Here is a 17501-nt window from a genome sequence, read left to right as displayed (position 1 = left end):
ATTACAGTTCAAATTGATCTCTCTTCAGATATTTTCTCTCTCCTCAACTTCCTTTCCCTCCTTCTCTTTCACGTCTCTTGACACAGGATATAATGCATATAAATGGCCTCACACAAGATAGACAAATAACCAGAGGTTAGATTTGTAAAATTATTTGGTTACACTTTACTTGAAGGGGTGTGCATAAGACTGACATGACACCTTCATAATCATGACATGACACCTACATAATCATGACATGACATGTCATGAATATGAAGGTTTTTTATGCATGTTTATGACAACTGTCATTAAGTGTCATTCGCTCAGTTATGTCATTTTTAATGCAAAGATGACATTGTTTGAGATGTCTTTGTTATGGGCTATGGTTAGGGGTAGGGGTAGGGGTAGGGTTAGGTTAGGGTTAGGTCAAATAATGTCATATTTGCATTAAAAATGACATAACTGAGCGAATGACACTTAATGACAGTTGTCATAAACATGCATAAAACCTCCTTCATATTCATGACGTGTCATGTCATGATTATGAAGGTGTCATGTCAGTCTTATGCACACCCCTTCAAGTAAAGTGTTACCATAAATTCTAAAGCTGCAATGAGGAATCTAAAAGACTGGTTATCTCTTTCCACTTGGTTTTTCACAACAACAACTGAATCATCAAATAAAATGTGTTAAATCAAGTGCATAATGCTTAATGTAATGAACCCTAAATGCTTCTGAGAGAGTAGATTCACTAAACGGAGAAGAAATGTGTGCACTGCAGAACAGAACATGGATTGTTTGTTCTTTCTCGAATAGAAGGTGCCAGAAGACCATTTCATAAATGCATAAACCATTTGGGCTGCAGTTCCTTTTACCCGTACAATATATATGCAAACCAGTACAAACCTGATGGAACCCCAAGTAGTCCTCAATGGTGGAGGAAGCATAGAAAATTGTGCCATTGGAGGTGACCACCAACACAAAGCCATTTATAGCCTATAAAAAAGAAGTTATACTGCTAATAAATAGAATAAATAGAATCCATTTTGTTTTGTTTTTGACTTTTCTGTTGTTTGATTCAAACATTAAGGTTTCACAGGACACATGAGCTCACCTGTAGCAACAATTCTCCCTCTGGCAGCTCCTGAATGTGTGGTTTAGTGTTATTTGCTAGCTGGTTGGAGTTCTTTGAATTCAGGGTCACTGCAACAGCAAACAAGCATTAAAGTGGCTCCGCACAATAGCTAAAACATAATACACATTCTTTATCAAAGACATCATGAGGAAGTTATGGATAACAATTCATAATATGTAATAATATCATATGAGGGTACTTGATCAGGCATAATCAAACAAGAGCACAACTTTCTGTATTAAAAAAAAAAATTCCTGCATCAATAATGACTGTGAGAGGGAAATCTGAAATAATGTATAACAATAGCAACTTGAAACGTGGAGCTGTTGGCATCTGAACTACCAAAAACTGAAAGCAAATTATAATGCCCACTGGTTAACAATACACTTGTGTTTGGCACACATCACATGATATGTTTGCTCATGGAGTGGTTATGACATGCAAGGGCAATGAGAGGGCAGTATCTGTAAAAACACAGACACTGGGTCAATAACAAATAAGAGTGCCCATAATAATAAAAAATCTAGTTAAGCACATGTGGCAAGTACTTAGAAACATTCTTTTTGTATTCATGTTGGTTTCATATGATTCGGAAAAACTTTTTTTTTTCTTGATTATGATTGCAGGACAGTTATTTCACCCTGACATCAAAGATGAGCTGTATTCAATCTGTATTTATTGTATAAATCAAATAAATATATTTTTGAATAGATTAAAAAATAAAATGCATTTAAAAAATATGACCCAGTTATGTGACAAACTAATTAATTGATAAAATATATCAATTGTGAACTTTAACGATGGCAAGAACACACAAAAGTACTCTGATTCTGCCAGGAAAACTCATTTATATTGAGAACAGTGAATCTATCCACTGCCTGCACTTACTAGATGACAGTAATGGATTAAAATGTGACTAATAGTCATTGTGTCAACAACCCGCTGGATTTGGAAGTGTGTGCCAGTAAAACATTAAAGGGGTCATATGATGCGATTTCAATTTTTCCTTTCTCTTTGAAGTGTTACGAGCTCTTGGTGCATAAAGAAGATCTGTAAAGTTGCAAAGACTAAAGTCTCAAATCCAAAGAGATATTTTTATAAAGGTTAAGAGTCAACCACGCCTACCTAAAACGGCTCGTTCTAACACGCCCCCACGTCTACGTCACGATGTGGGACGATTTGCATAACGCCGCCCAAATGTTCACACAAAGAAAGAAGGCGTAACTTTGATTCTCGCTGTAGTATTGTTGTTGCCGTCTAACACGCCCCCACATACCTACGTCACTATGTGGGAAGATTTGCATAACGCCGCCCAAATGTTCACGCAAAGAAAGAAGGCGTAACTTTTATTCTCGCTGTAGTATTGTTGCCGCCGCCGCCATGCCGTGGAGATTGTGTTTCGTTGTGAAAGCGAACTACTTTGTTTGGTCTTCCAAAAGAGGACGATATCTGCTTCGTCATGCCTAGAGCTGATCCGTGCTGGTCGCTGAGGAAATACATCAACTTTGCGCTGTGGATCGCCGGATCGGCTTTCACTGTGGATGAAGCGGAGTCCAGCCCGGAGTCGTCACATGTCCTTCCGGACGCTCCTTCGTCGAAATCGCCGGCCGCGCCGTTCTCAAGCCCGCCGCCTCTGCGCACTCTAGCCCTCCGGCAGTTCCTCCCTCTAGCCCCCGGCCTCTGCTCACTCTAGGCCGCCGTGTGTGATGCTGTGTTTTGTTGTGAAAGCGAAAATACTTTGTTTGGCCTTCCAAAAGAGTACACGACTAGAAATCAGTGGTTAAGTTGTATTTACAACACTGTTCCAGAACACTTCAACCCAAATATTCAGATGTGTGCAGTGCATTTTATGGAGGACTGTTTCCTGATCCTGGTAGAGTAGACTACAATGCCGGCTGTTCTGACTCACAGACTGTAAGTACGTTTTTTTATATTAAAGAATTTGCCACTGACGATTCAAACGCGAGTTTTGAGCAGTGTAGAGTAGCACTTTTTGTTTGTCATTTCTCTGATCACAAATGCAGACATGGTTTTATGTTTTATGTTTACCCGGCGCGATGCAACGCGTAAAAAGACAGTATAAGTCATTATAATCCGTAATTATGTCCCCACTGGATGCAACAAATGCCTCGTTTATAATGGGTTTTCATGTTTTTGTCTCATCGCTCTGGCCTGACAAGGCATCACTGTATGGTAAGGGGCGTAACATTTCTGTCACACGCTTGAGGTATTCGGCCAATCACAACGCACTGGATAGCTGGCCAATCAGAGCACACCTTGCTTTTCAGACCGATGAGCTTTGTAAAAATCGACATGTTTCAGAAAGGCGGGGCATAGAGGAGAAACAATAATGTACGGTATGTGGAAAATAATGTGTTTTTTTAACCTTAAACCGCATAAACACATTTCATTACACCAAATAACACAAAATAATTATTTTTAGCAACATCATATGACCCTTTAAGATCATATCTCAAATGATGTTCCTGCATGCTTCTCATGCAACGTCTGTCAATGTCTGGCCCTAAAGATCCCCACACACTGGTTCACATCAAACCTTGGCAGGGTCTTTGATGCTACACACACAGCACCTCAGGTCAAACAAAGTCTGCTGCTGGAGTCAGTAACTATCAAATATTTTATTTTCGTAACTTTTCAACCAAAGTCAAGAGGTCAACGAGTCTGTTTCAATTACTCACGCAAACCCAGACCCTCCCCAGCACTGGCCCCCAGACAGTAGAAGCAATTACACACAAAACACAAGCAACAATCAGCACTCCTTCTTAGCCTGTTTCTCATGGAATCCCTTCAATGCTGGCCACCTCACCACACTTCTGCATTAGTCAGGATAGAGGGAAGAACATGAGCTAGGAGAAATCAGGTGTAAATCTCAATTAATTTAACCACTATTCCTGGCCTTTTATATATGTTTAATATTGCCCAATTCCCTAAATAATGATTGAGTAACTTCCCTGGAAAACGGTTCTGGGTATTTTTTACACTTGACAGCTTATTGCTTAACAAAACTTGGACTGTTGCCTTTATAAATCTCAATAAGGATGTACAACTGCACCCTTGAGAGCATAACTGTGCAAGGCTTGTCTGAAATACATGCATGTACTACATAAACTGTGATATTAAACTCTAAGATACTAAGTCTATTCTCGGACTGTTATTAAACAAGGTAATGATTAACATTTCAAAGATATGTTTAAAGGACTGATCAGGGCAGCAGTTCAGATTTCTACTTGCCCTGCCAACATTTTATCTTTATCTAGCTACATAATTTTATATACAGTAATATGTATATACATATATACATATATATATATATATATATATATATGTGTGTGTGTGTGTGTGTGTGTGTATGTACTTAAATATATATCTATAAATTTTTTTACATGTTACAATCTGTTTGAGGTCAGTAAGCTTTTTATTAATGTATTTATTTTTTAAATAAATACTTAATACTTTTATTCAGCAAGTGTGCATTAAATTGATCAAAAGTGACATTATATAATATGACACTCTTTATTAACGTTACAAAACATTTGTTTAAAAAAAAATTTGTGTCATGAAGTGTCCTGAAAAAGTCATGTTTCCACAAAAAAAATTAACTTTACAATATTTTTACAAACTGTTGTATTGTATTTTTTATCAAATAAATTCAGACTGAGCATATGGACTTCTTTCAAAAACATTAAAGCATCTTACTGATCAAACTTTTTAAATTAATATATTCATTTAATATTTACTTTATAAATAGTAAAATTTTATTATTTTTGATAATACAATACTATTACTAGGTTTTTGATTTGCAATAATAGCTGGAACCAGAGCCGGAGTGGGACTCATTTTCAGCCCTGGAGTTTCATGTCTGAATGTTTTCCTGCCTTGCTGGATGTTGGGCTCATGATCAATAAGTTGCATTCGCCCAAACTGATTTGCCAAAATCAAAATGCAGACGGTGAAGGAATTGACATTAGCGCGAGTCCCGTTTGCTGTGAAGTGGGAGCAGCCGGCAGAGGATTCCGCTTGGTCTTAAAGCCTTCCTTGAGTGGCTACGTTCACAAATAAAACAATTTGCGCACAAAGAATGATTAATTATCAATTGAGAATTTGTTATTCATATGGTCTGGTGATCATATGGCGTGCCTGCGAATACGGGACAAATTGCATTAGCTTTCATACGGGACGCTTTGATGCCTTAAATACGGGCATCCATATTTAAACCCCAGTGGTATGACAAGACTGGCTCACCGGGAATTCTCCCGGTGCTCCCGATTAGCCAATTCGGGCCTGGCTTGAACTATTTTCTAATTTTAAATTAGTTTTAAAACTAAAAGATATGAATTAATATCATTCATATATGGTGGCTGGCAGAATGCCGATTTATCTTCACCTGGAGCCAATTCAAGAAAGTTTTTTTGAATGACGACTATGAGGCAGAACCTGCTAAACAGTTTTTGGAGAGGAAGCAAGGCCCTAAAGAGTCTATTCGCGATTTCACCTACCATTACCGAGCCCTATGTCTACGGTGGAAGAAAGAGATGACAGAGAAGGACATTGTCCAGCCCATTTTAAGAAACTGCAACCCACGCCTCACCAGTCTCTTGAGGGGAACTGTCAAGAAATTTGGTGAGTTGGTAAGGATTGGAACGCAAATCGAAAGAGATCTGGAAGAAACCAAGAAATACTGGAGTCAGGCCAACGCAGATATACAGAAACGAAAAGCCCAAACTGACAGAGACATTAACACCAAGTCAAACCCCTCAACCACACGTATCATTCAGCCTGTTCATACCCCTGCTCAGAACAATTTGAAGATGGTGACCCTACCGTTGGTGATCCGTGGAAGATATTTCCAGGCTATGATTGACACAGGGAGTTCACGGACTCTAATGCAAGAATCTTGTTGGAATCAGTTGAAGCACAGAGAACAGTTGGAGTCTAGTCATAGGCAGACTTTCCAGCAGGCCAATGGACAAGTTTTAAGTGCCTTAGGATAGTGGAGATGTGACTGTGAGTTACAACAGAGGAAGTTTACACTGACCTTATATATAATACGGGATGTTGATCTTACTGTTTCCTTATGGTGTCTGGAATTTGTTTGGATTTCATAAGGCTCAGTATATGGGTCAAAGATGAAAAAGGGTTTAAGCATAAAAACAATACTGCTTTAAATTGTTGTTTTTCCAAAAAAAGACAAATTAAAAAATTAAAAAGTTTTCTGTTTAATGTAATTGTGTTTTTGTTTTTGTTTTTCTGAGCAAAAAATTTACAGAAGACACCCACTAAAATGTCATTCAGTGTAACAATCTTGTCAGACATATTTACAACAAAAATCTATTTATGACATATTTAAAAAACTAATTATTTTCACCCCAAATACTAATTAGTTGTTATTTTACATTTTTAAAATTTGCCACTATTACTGACATTTGTCAGTAAGAATTTTTTACTAATTTAAAACCCAATAAAATGTAATAAGCTCACTTATTCTTTTATGTATTTTAATATGTATAGGTCAGAATAAGCATGTTGTTTGAATTTTTACATAACTATAAGTGTTACAATGAATGAAAATGGGACATTATTTCAACCAAATTTTGACATTTTATTCTTCAAAAACTTATTTGAAACCTTAAATGTAGACACTTTACTTGCATTTAATGTGCTTTCTATGGACATAAAATCACTTTTGTAAATTTATTTTGATGCGGACATCTTAACGTCTTTGACCCATATTCTGTCTGCCACAAATGGATTCCAAGAAGAAGCATTTTCATTCATCCCTGCCCGTTCTACCAATGCTTTATTGTCCTTGAGTGTTATTGAGTCATCTGAGACCCACTCACTTATCCATCAGTTAGTCACCAATGCAGACACATCTCTGGAACTAAAGTCACGACTTGAGCAGCTCATGAAAGATTGGCCCACAGTGTGCACCAATGAGATAGGCCACACCAATGTAGTCAAACATCGCATCATAACCACTAATGAAGTACCCATTCGCTGGAAAGCCTATCGATTATCTCCTGAGAAACAACTTTTTATCGATCAAGAGATAAAGATGATGCTTGATAAGAAAATAATTCGGCCCTCAACATCTCCCTGGCTGCTCCAATTGTCCTTGTACCCAAAAAAGGAGGAGGACAAAGATTCTGTGTTGACTTTAGAGGACTCTTCATGGAGCTGCAATTTTCAGTACCCTAGATCTAAAAAGCGGGTATTGGCAGGTTGAAATGGAACCTGAAAGCATTCCCAAGACCGCTTTCATTACATCATCAGGTTTGTTTGAATTTCTTCATTTACCTTTCGGGTTCAAAAATGCTGCTGCTTTGTTTCAACGACTGATGGAATTAATGCTGAAGGATGTAAAGGGAAAGAGTTGTTTCGTGTACATCGATGACATTGTGGTATATTCTAAGATGGAAGAAGAACATTTAACCCACTTGCAGGCAATATTTCACTGTCTCTTCAAAGCAGGGCTTACTCTTAATCTCCAGAAGTGCAATCTCATGCAAAGATCTTTGACATTCTTGGGACATATGGGTATCCAAGGACGGAATTCAAACTGACCCTGCAAAGGTAGAAGCTGTTACTCAATTTAACATTTAATCATTTAGCAGACGCTTTTATCCAAAGCGACTTACAAATGAGAACAATAGAAGCAATCAGACCAACGAGAGAACAACAACAGTATACAAGTGTCATGACAAGTCTCAGTTAGTCTAGCACAGTACACGTAGCTAGTTTTTTTTTTGTTTTTTTATAATAGAATGGAATAGAACAGAACAGAATAGAATAAATAAGTGCTAGTATTAGTTGGTCAGGTGCTGGCCAAAAAGATGTGTCTTTAGATGTTTTTTCCACCAGCTGGGCACAGCCCAGGAAAAGGTCAGTGAGAGTGATTTTGTGCCTCTTTGGGATGGCATTACAAGGCGCTGTTCACTTGCAGAATGCAAGCTTCTGGAGGGCACATGAGTTTGAACTAGCGAGTTTAGGTATATTGGTGCAGCGCCAGTGGTTGTCTAGTAGGCAAGCATCAGTACCTTGAATTTGATGTGAGCGGCTACTGGTAGCCAGTGTAACCTGATGAGGAGAGGAGTAACGTGAGCTTTTTTTGGCTCATTGAAGACCACTCTCGCTGCTGCATTCTGGATCAGGGCCCGGCAAGAGAGCATTACAATAGTCCAGTCTGGAGAGAGAGCTTGGACAAGAAGTTGTGTGGCTTGCTCTGACAGGAAGGGTCTAATTTTCCTAATGTTGTATAAGGCAAATCTGCAGGACCGGGCCGTTGTAGCAATATGGTCTGTGAAGCTTAACTGATCATCGATCACAACTCCTAGGTTTATGGCTGTCCTGGAAGGAGTTATGGTTGACGAACTCAGCTGTATAGAGCAGTTGTGATGAAACGGTGGGTTTGCTGGAACCACAAGCAGTTCTGTCTTAGTAAGGTTGAGCTGAAGTTGATGGTCCTTCATCCAGCTAGAAATGTCTCTCAGACAGGCTGCAATGCGAGCAGCTACCATCGGATCATTTGGTTGGAATGGAATTTCCTATCCCTCAATGTCTGAAGGAGGTACAATGGTTCCTACGTCTTGCAGGATGCTACTAAAGGTTTATTCCAAAATTTTCGGATAAAGCGGCACCATTGCATGCTTTAAAAAGGAAAGGAGCAACTTGGATTTGGACTGAAGAATGTCAAAATTCATATCTTGATTGCCCCTGATTTGACAAGGCCTTTCAAAGTTCAGACCGACGCTAGCGATGTGGGTTTAGGAGCCGTTCTGACACAAGAGATAGAAGGAGTAGAACATGTCATAGTTAGGGGTGTGCGATATTGAAAAGAAATAATATCTCTATATTTTGTGGGATATTTTCGATAACGATAATTAGACGATATTTTGCCGAGTGTGTTATTGTGCTGATATCTGAATACCATGGGCAGCTGCAATTTTTGATATTCTTCATTCTGTGTGGTCAGTTCACATCAGTGAACAGAAATTAATCTTTTCATATAAGTTTAAATAGATTTTTTTTACCTTTTATGGGCATTTTTACCTTTAATAAAGCCATTTTTTCTAAAAGTGTGCATCTTTTGAGTCAAATTGTTACATTTAATCAGTCAATTAGAATAATAAGACATTTAGGCTGTTAATTTGTTTAGGCTGTTACCAAACAAATTAAACCAGTATCAACAAAATTAATATTTGCAGAAGTTGCATCTGAAGTGGCATTTAGATGTATTTACACGCTATTTAATTCAGCTTAGAGGGACATGGAGTGCTTTAACCTGCAGTTACAAATGCATAGTTTTTTGATATTTTAAACATAAAACATTGAATACTGATGTTTGAAATTATTTAAAAAATGGATACTTTAAATGTGAAATTAAAATCGCCAGTAGGTGGCAGCAAGTCACTGTTAACAAGTGAGTCATTGCGATTGAACTGAATCATTTAAACGGTTGATTCAAGGAAAGAAACACCGTCATTGCTTGGAGACGCAAAACTGGTCTGTGGTGGCTGTTTTGAATTATTTTCAGTTGGCGAAATAGAGCAAAAAAACAGGCAATATGGTGTCTAAAACGTAAGTCTCTTAATATTAACTTATTGTTTATTGAACTGTTGTATATAATCAGTATCACATTTGTAATCATGCTTATTTTTGAAGAAAAAACATCACTCTTCGAGTGATTTTAACTATATTAAATTATATAAATATGTACATTTTCTGCCCCCATATCTTGAATTTTGTGATCTTTCTTAATGCATTTTAATAGACTGAATCATGCAGTGAAAAAACACTCTCTAAATGCGCACGTGCACTGACATGACTTCATCACGTAATGTATGCGTGCACTCCGTAGGTGTTTTGTTTGGTTTTTGCAAAATACTTGATAATGTCAAATTGCACATCGTTAAAACAACAATTACGATATTATCGCAGACGATATATATCGCACACCCTTAGTCATAGCATATGCTTCACGCCTGCTGCCTGGGGCTGAAAGGTCATATTAAGTTTCAGAAAAGGAGTGCTGTGCCGTCATATGGGCTGTAGAGAAATGGAGACCCTATTTAGAAGACAGACCATTTGAAGTGATAACTGATCATGTGGCTCTCACGTGGGTGTTTAATCACCCAAAGCCATCTTCCAGACTGACCCGATGGACCATTCGACTGCAAGAATTTGATTTCAGTGTCAAGTATCGCAAAGGTCAGTGCAACATCGTGCCAAACACTCTTTTGCGCAGTCTCTTAGAGACTGCTTCGCTCCCTCAGATAGCCCATATCAAATGACAAGACTCAGCCACCTCTTTTTCCAGTTTTCCGATTGAATGGTCTGACATTGCTAGAGCACAACAGGACGACCCAGAAGTCCAGGAACTCGCCGTTAAAGCCAGGTCACTCACAGATCCCGATTCAACACGTATCCATTACTTGTTAAAGAATGGCTTTCTTTTCCGTAGCATGCCTGATGGACAGAAAGGACCCAAATTACAGCTAGTCATTCCTGCTTGCCTACAAAAAGACTTCCTCGCATATGCACATGACAACCCATTAAGTGGGCACCTTGGTAGGCTCAAGACTCTACTGAGGTTAGTAGATATCTGTTATTGGCCCACACTGCGCTCTGACATCTGGAAGTATTGCAAAGAATGTCAGGTCTGTCAACAACACAAACCTTAAATTTTCAAATTAGCCGGCCATATGCAGTCAACCCCAGTGGTAGAACCTGGACATATGCTAGGGATCGACCTCATGGGATTATTGCCTAAGAGTTCTAAATTAAATGAGCACCTCCTTGTTGTCGTAGACTACTGTTCAAAATGGGTGCTGCGTATGGCTAAAGCACCTCAAATTGCTCGCATTTTGATAGAGGAGATCTTTACTAGGTGGGGAACTCCAATGTATTTAGTGTCTGATCGAGGAACCCAATTTACTTCCCAGCTACTCAGTCTAGCAATGGAGTGTCATCCAGAAGTTGACTACTACAGCACATCCCCAGACTAACCTCACGGAAAGGGTCAACCGTACTCTTAAGACCATGATCTCGTCCTACATTCAAGACCACCATCGGCACTGGGACAGATGTTTGGCAGAGTTTCGTTTTGCTATAAACACAGCTTGGCAGGTAAGCATGGGATTTACTCCAGCTAAAGTCACACTAGGCAGGAAACTGAAAGGACCTCTAGAAAGAGCCATACATAGACCTCATGACCCAGACAGTCCAGCGTACCCAGTGTTAGAAAGACAGAAAGAGCTGATAAGAACTGTGCAAAGAAACGTGGAACGAGCTCAGACAAAGCAAAGACGGTACTATGACCTCCGAAGGCCTGCTCATTACAAAGTTGGGGATTTGGTTTGGGTTCACACTCATCCTTTGTCACGTGCTAGCGATGGATTCACATGAAGTGGAAAGGTCCTGCTAGGATTGTCAAATGTCTTGGCCCTGTTAATTGTTCTCTGTCATTTATAGATTATCCGGATCATGTTGATACCTTTCATGTACAAAATTTGAAGCCCTTCTATGGGACTGTTGATAATGTTTCCAAATGAGGGTGGAGATATGTAACAGTCACATCTTGTTACATGGTTTAATGTATTTAATTTTAGTGCTTTGTTCATCCTGACCACTAGGGGACACCAATAGCATATCCCCATTTTGAATAAAAGAGGAAGTAGTAGAATGAGAGGCAGATTCAGTTTGTGTCACCTCATGGCATCTGCTGTTTCTCTAGAGGGTCCTGGTTTGAGAAACATTTGTTTTGCTGCTCAACCATGAGTTTTTTGCTTTATTTTTCATCTTTTGTTATTGTGTAGAATTTGAGAGGGTTATTGTTTGGGGAAAGTTGCTTATTCAAATGTTTTGTGGGTTGTGTGTGTTTGGTGAGTTTGTTTGACAGTTAATGAGTTGTTTTCTTTAGTAGAGGATTTTGTTTTACCTGCAAACTTATGCTACCGTGTGGAGTGCAGAACGTTGGAGTTTGGGTGCAGTATTGCAACTGCCCAAGGACTTTTTTCAAAGGACTACTGGCCTACCCCAACAAGGACATCTATTTAATTTTATCATTTCATCAATCTACCCTTCAAAAGATAAGACTTTATAACATTGGCTGTTCTCTTTTACCAAATGGTTTCTTCTCTCAACATCTTTGGTGGACATTTCCTACTTATATAACCACACTTTTATTTTGGACATTGACCATATCTATAGTGAACATTTTATGTGACAGGATTTTGTGTGTTTTGTATTTGTGTAGAGACTCAATATATGCTGGCAAAAGATTTCTGATGCTATTTGTTTCTTGTGTATTTTGACCTGACTCTTAATACTATCCAATAGGTTATTGCAAGACTGATTCCCCCTCATCTTCTTATAACAATACCGGTTTAAATAGCTGGAACGTTTATAACTGTAACTCTATAGCACTATATAATCTCTTCTCAAGTACCAACAGTGCCTTGAATTTTGTGATTCATACACACTTTAAATCTTTTGGCCAGCTGCAGGAGAAAAAAAAACATCCATCCCAACAGAACAAAGAACCATCCGGCCACATTTTTATATTATTACAACATTACAAAGCAATTTATTTTGCATATTCCTTGTGTTATCCAAATATGGGTCATCCTGAGATAAAACTGCCGAGGGACCGGGATGTCCTGTGATAAGCACTCAATCTATCGCAAACAAAAGGAGGAACTGCTTGCATGCACTGCTCTGTCCTACTTCCATATCTTAATGTTGAGGGCAAAAGCCTGTTGCCTAAAGCCAGGTAAACTTCTTATGATAATGATTTCAACAACATATTCCAGTATTACTGAACCAGCCTCGGGGTGATCATTAAGTGAAATTTACCTGTCAAAATTGCATTTTTTGCTCTTTGAAAGAAAATGTAAAAGTAATGCATATGATTACAAATTTATATTTTACTTTCCACAGGATCTCACGCACCCCAGTGGCATCCTGTGAAAAGGCTCCCCTTCTTTCCCACTGAGGGGGAAGTATACCGTAAACAGCCTCGAGATGTGGCAGACACTCATATAAGGAAACAAACATGCACATATTGAGGTTCTTTAGAATTAGGGGCTGGTTTTCTAACTACTTAAAATGATGCACAATCTATTCATTTTAATCAGTCACAGGGGAGAAAAAGTGTTGTCTTTGGATGTTGTCATTAAAATGACTGTAGTCCACAAGCTACTAAAATATGATAGAACTTTGTAGAAAACAATAATCTTTCAAATTTGCATCAACTAAGTGAGACTATTGCATCCATAAATGTATGTACAGTCAGAAATTGGACACCAATACCACACCGAAACAACTGCAACTTCTGTTTATCATGCATTACCATTGAAGTGACTTTTGGCCCGCAGGTAGCTCACACTTAGCCTCAGTATGGTGAGCTTGTCCAGCTTGGATATAACTTCCTGCAGGAAAGGAAGCTGGCTGGCCAACCTGTCCAACTCTCCATTCAGCCGGTCTCGATGTCGTTTGGAAGGATTTGATTTGACACATTCAGGAGGAGACTGCTGCACACTAAAAAAGGAGAATATATTCAGATTTAATGTAATTTTCAGAATATGACAGGACAGCCAACCTGTCAGTTTCAAATTTTAGAACGTTTTCCATTTCCCAGAAGTGTGTTTACATTAAGAAGAGATATTTTTTATCATTCACTTATAGTGAGTACTGTCAAACAATCACCTAAAAACGACACCTACAACTGATAGGTAAGTAAGTATTGAGTCTTGGGAAGGAAATATGACCTTCAGAGGTGTAGCAACAGCTTGTAAATCATATCATATCACCCATATCATATCAGCTAGCGAGTCCCTAATGAGTGACAGTTTTGTTAATGCTTAATTTGCAACTTTGTTACTTGTTTTGGTAGGTTAGGTTTTTATTTGACATAACACAGTCAAGGTTTCAGACCAGTGGTGGGCAACCTCTGACCCTCAACAACCACTTTCCTGCAGAGTTTAGCTCCAATCCTGATCAAACTCACCTGTCTGTAACTTTATAGTGATCCTGAAGACCTCAATTAACTTATTCAGGTGTATTTGATTAGGGTTGGAGCTAAAATTTGCAGGAAAGTGGATCTCAAGGGCCAGAGTTGCCCAACCCTGCTGAAAGGTGCGTTCATGCCATATCGGAATTCCCGTAATTATGAGATTCCAACTTGTAAAAAGCGTTCATGTTCTCGTAGAACTCGTAATTACAACTTGTGAACTGGGAGTTTTCTGAGAGCTACGACTAGTGATGGGAAGTTCGGATCATTTTGCCGACTCAGATCTTTGAGTCTCATTCAGCAAAATGAACGAATCTATTTTCGAGTCATTTCGTTCATTTTAGCTAAATGTAATTAAAATGTTACGTGTTACTTCCCTAACACATCTACTACTTACGCAAACGTTGATCACACTACAAACAAGACAAAACTAATGCTATAAGAAACAGAAAATATTAATTCATTGTTTAACTGGATCTTTAGTCTATGCTAGCTCACCTCACCTTATCTGACAAGACTTCGGGTTTGAGTTCATCACGTGACAGCCCCATAAGCTTAACCAATGCAGTCTGAGCCGGAAAGAGAATTGATTAGTTCATTTTTCGAGTCTTTAGAGTCGTTCGTTCTTTTATCACGTGATGTGACAGCAACCTTCCCTATCCTTACAAACGGGTGCATAGTTGTTGTTATTATTATTATTATTATTATTATTATTTACTCCTACAGTTACGTGATGCGTTTCTGGTCTCAAATAGTATTTCAAATGTATTTCTTACAGTTTATAAATGTGTGAATTTCTGTCATGATGGTTCTTTTCCTGTGGTAATAAAGGTAATAAAAAGTTGGTTATGCTTTAAATTTTGTCCATATGATGGTGAAATCACTTTGATAAAGCAGAGATACTTGTTTTTTTGCTTTTGTTTTGTTTTTTGCATTGGTTAAGCTTATGGGGCTGCCTCGTGATGAACGAACGACTCGAAAAACCCGAAGACTCGAAAGATAAACTAATCAATTCTCTCTTTTTTTTTGGAATCTCGTAATTACGGGAATATGGCGTGAACGCACCTATAGAAAAGCATAATTCCGAGTCTGAGGACGTGAACAGCTCCGAGTAGAACGTCACGTGCTGTCACCTCGAAATTACGGTAATTATAGGTGCATTCATGCCATATCGTAATTACCGTAATTACGAGATACCAACTTGTAAAAAGCGTTCACGTCCTCGTAGAACTAGTGACCACTGCACCTCATGCGGAACCAGAGAAAAATGGCGGCGCTCTAAAAAATGAGAAAATAGATACATATATAGATGTACTATAATATAAAAACATATTATGTAAGTTTTCATACTGTTATTATTTTGTTGTAGTTTGATTAGGTTAGCAATAACACATTTATTATCGCTGTCATTAATAATAAACAACAAACAAACAAACAAACAAACAAATGGTTAGTAATTATTTTTACCTGACACGCTTTCTGTGTTCTGCAATATTTAGTTGTAGCATACAAATGTAAAGTTATGTGTTTTACAGCTGCCAGTAACTTTCAAGCGGTTGCGGGTTCATTTTGTCGCAGTCTGAGGACGTGAACAGCACCGAGTTGAACGTCATGTGTTGTCATCTCGAAATTACGGTAATTACGACATGGTGTGAATGCAGCAATAGACTGTCAGTGCATTCCAAACGGGATATATCGCCCTCCGAAGGGCACTTCGGAGTGAAAACAATCATGGCCGCCATATTGAAGGGTCGTTCCAAACCGAAGTGCTCAAAACTGGCCACTTCAAAGGGCCCTTCGGAATGAAGGATTTCGAAGGGTACAACTGATGGACACTTCGGGCTCCCATGATCCTTTGCGCAGATTCTTTGCATGATGACGGCGCCTCCGTGTGGGCACGTGATGCTGACGCAGAAGGGCACTTCAAGGAACAGTTGTTTGGTCCCCTACACCCTTCGAAGCTCTCACTCCGGAGGGTAAACCCTTTGAAGGGATTAGGGCATAGCGATGAGCCCTTCCGAATGGAACGCGGGTGAATTTATGGCCCATATTTTGGTAAATGTGTCACAAAATAAAAGCACCGCACAAATGAATAGAAAATAAAGTTAAACACCTATCAATGACCATCTGTTGAAAATATTTTGTCGTTAATGCTTAATTCACAACCCTGTTACCCATTGTGGTAAAGTTTTATTTATTTATTTATTTATTTTTGTCATAATCCATCACAAACAGGTTTGGTATAAAAAATATATATATATTTTTTTTAAACGTAAAATATGAATATAAAATAATGTTAAAAATCTGTATCTTTATACGAGCTGTAATGTGTAATTTCACCCGTCCGCAAAATGGTCAGATCTGTCTTTTCCACAAATTTTAGCTCATTTGAGCGGAATTAAATTATTTTTATTAGTCAATCATTCTAATATTCCGAATTAGGAAATCATTACATTGCAGCCAAAGATACATTTAGTATGTTTAGATATGTTTAGTTAGTTTGTCACGTGGCAGATGCAAATAACTTACTAATCGTTCACAGAAGTCAAAACACGCTCACGCACAAACACGATGTCTAGCTAGGCAGCTCACTAGTTTTCCGAAAGAGCCTGACTAGACATCGGAGAAAGTGCAGCGATATAACATCATTTCGCAAATAAAATTCAATCAAATAAAATAAATAATCAGATAACTATTAATAAAAATTCACAATGCAATGAGAGTCACTTGTCTGCTTTATATTGTTTGGTCTTGATAAACAGGCTAACTGACAGTAGTACTGTAAACTGAATACATAGGTTTAACTACGCATCTAAGCATGGCCTAGTAAAACAATGATTTATTACCTTTTCTGGACAGGTTTCCTCCGTTTGCGATTAGCATAATTATTACTGGTGCTCATAATTCCCACAGAAACAGATTCGTGGTTAGTCAGTGGTTTTACTCGGTGCTAGCAGGCTAACCTTAATCTGCCTTGGGTTAGAAGTTAACTTTTTGCTCAAATATAGGCTAAATTTACAAACTAACCATTACCCGGCAATGCAATTTAAATCTGAAGCATTCACCTGCTTTAGTCCACAGTTAAAGACCAGTGGTTAACATGAGAGAGGTATAAACACTTCCCTGTCATGGCTAAGCTAAACTGACAAGCTATCTGTCAAACTAATGTTAGCTAAGTTTTGTCTAACTTTCTAAAGCTCAGCTGCCACTCAACCTAACTTTTGCTCTCCGGAATTTTTTTGTAGTCAGCTGTCATACACTAATACTGACATCCTAACACTAGTCCTGGTTAACTTAGTTTGACAGCGTCGCTCCAACTCAGTCTCTGTGCAGTCAATAAATGACAGACCAATG

The 17501-nt window shown here is 38.4% G+C and overlaps 1 protein-coding gene and 1 long non-coding RNA gene across 2 annotated transcripts in view; one reads left to right on the top strand and one right to left on the bottom strand.

Annotated features, from left to right (window-relative positions):
* The window catches only part of LOC107743165 (uncharacterized), a 13809-nt gene extending 5526 nt beyond the window's left edge, over positions 1-8283 (top strand). Inside the window, exon 3 of the long non-coding RNA XR_001640376.1 lies at positions 8193-8283. This is a non-coding gene — a long non-coding RNA (uncharacterized LOC107743165). The remainder of the gene's footprint in view (positions 1-8192) is intronic.
* ahr1a (aryl hydrocarbon receptor 1a) overlaps positions 1-17469 on the bottom strand; it is a 27225-nt gene extending 9756 nt beyond the window's left edge. The window contains exons 1-4 of the mRNA XM_016556293.1: positions 16994-17469; positions 13488-13675; positions 1097-1185; positions 889-978 (exon numbers count right to left, since the gene is read on the bottom strand). Of these exons, the coding sequence (XP_016411779.1) occupies positions 889-978; positions 1097-1185; positions 13488-13675; positions 16994-17049 (423 nt within the window). The 5' untranslated portion in view covers positions 17050-17469. The remainder of the gene's footprint in view (positions 1-888; positions 979-1096; positions 1186-13487; positions 13676-16993) is intronic.
* Positions 17470-17501: the final 32 nt, after the last annotated feature.

Source organism: Sinocyclocheilus rhinocerous, unplaced genomic scaffold (assembly GCF_001515625.1).
Source record: "Sinocyclocheilus rhinocerous isolate Xijiao unplaced genomic scaffold, SAMN03320098_v1.1 scaffold946, whole genome shotgun sequence".
Lineage (NCBI taxonomy): Eukaryota > Metazoa > Chordata > Actinopteri > Cypriniformes > Cyprinidae > Sinocyclocheilus > Sinocyclocheilus rhinocerous.
This window is presented reverse-complemented; position numbering and strand designations above follow the sequence as displayed.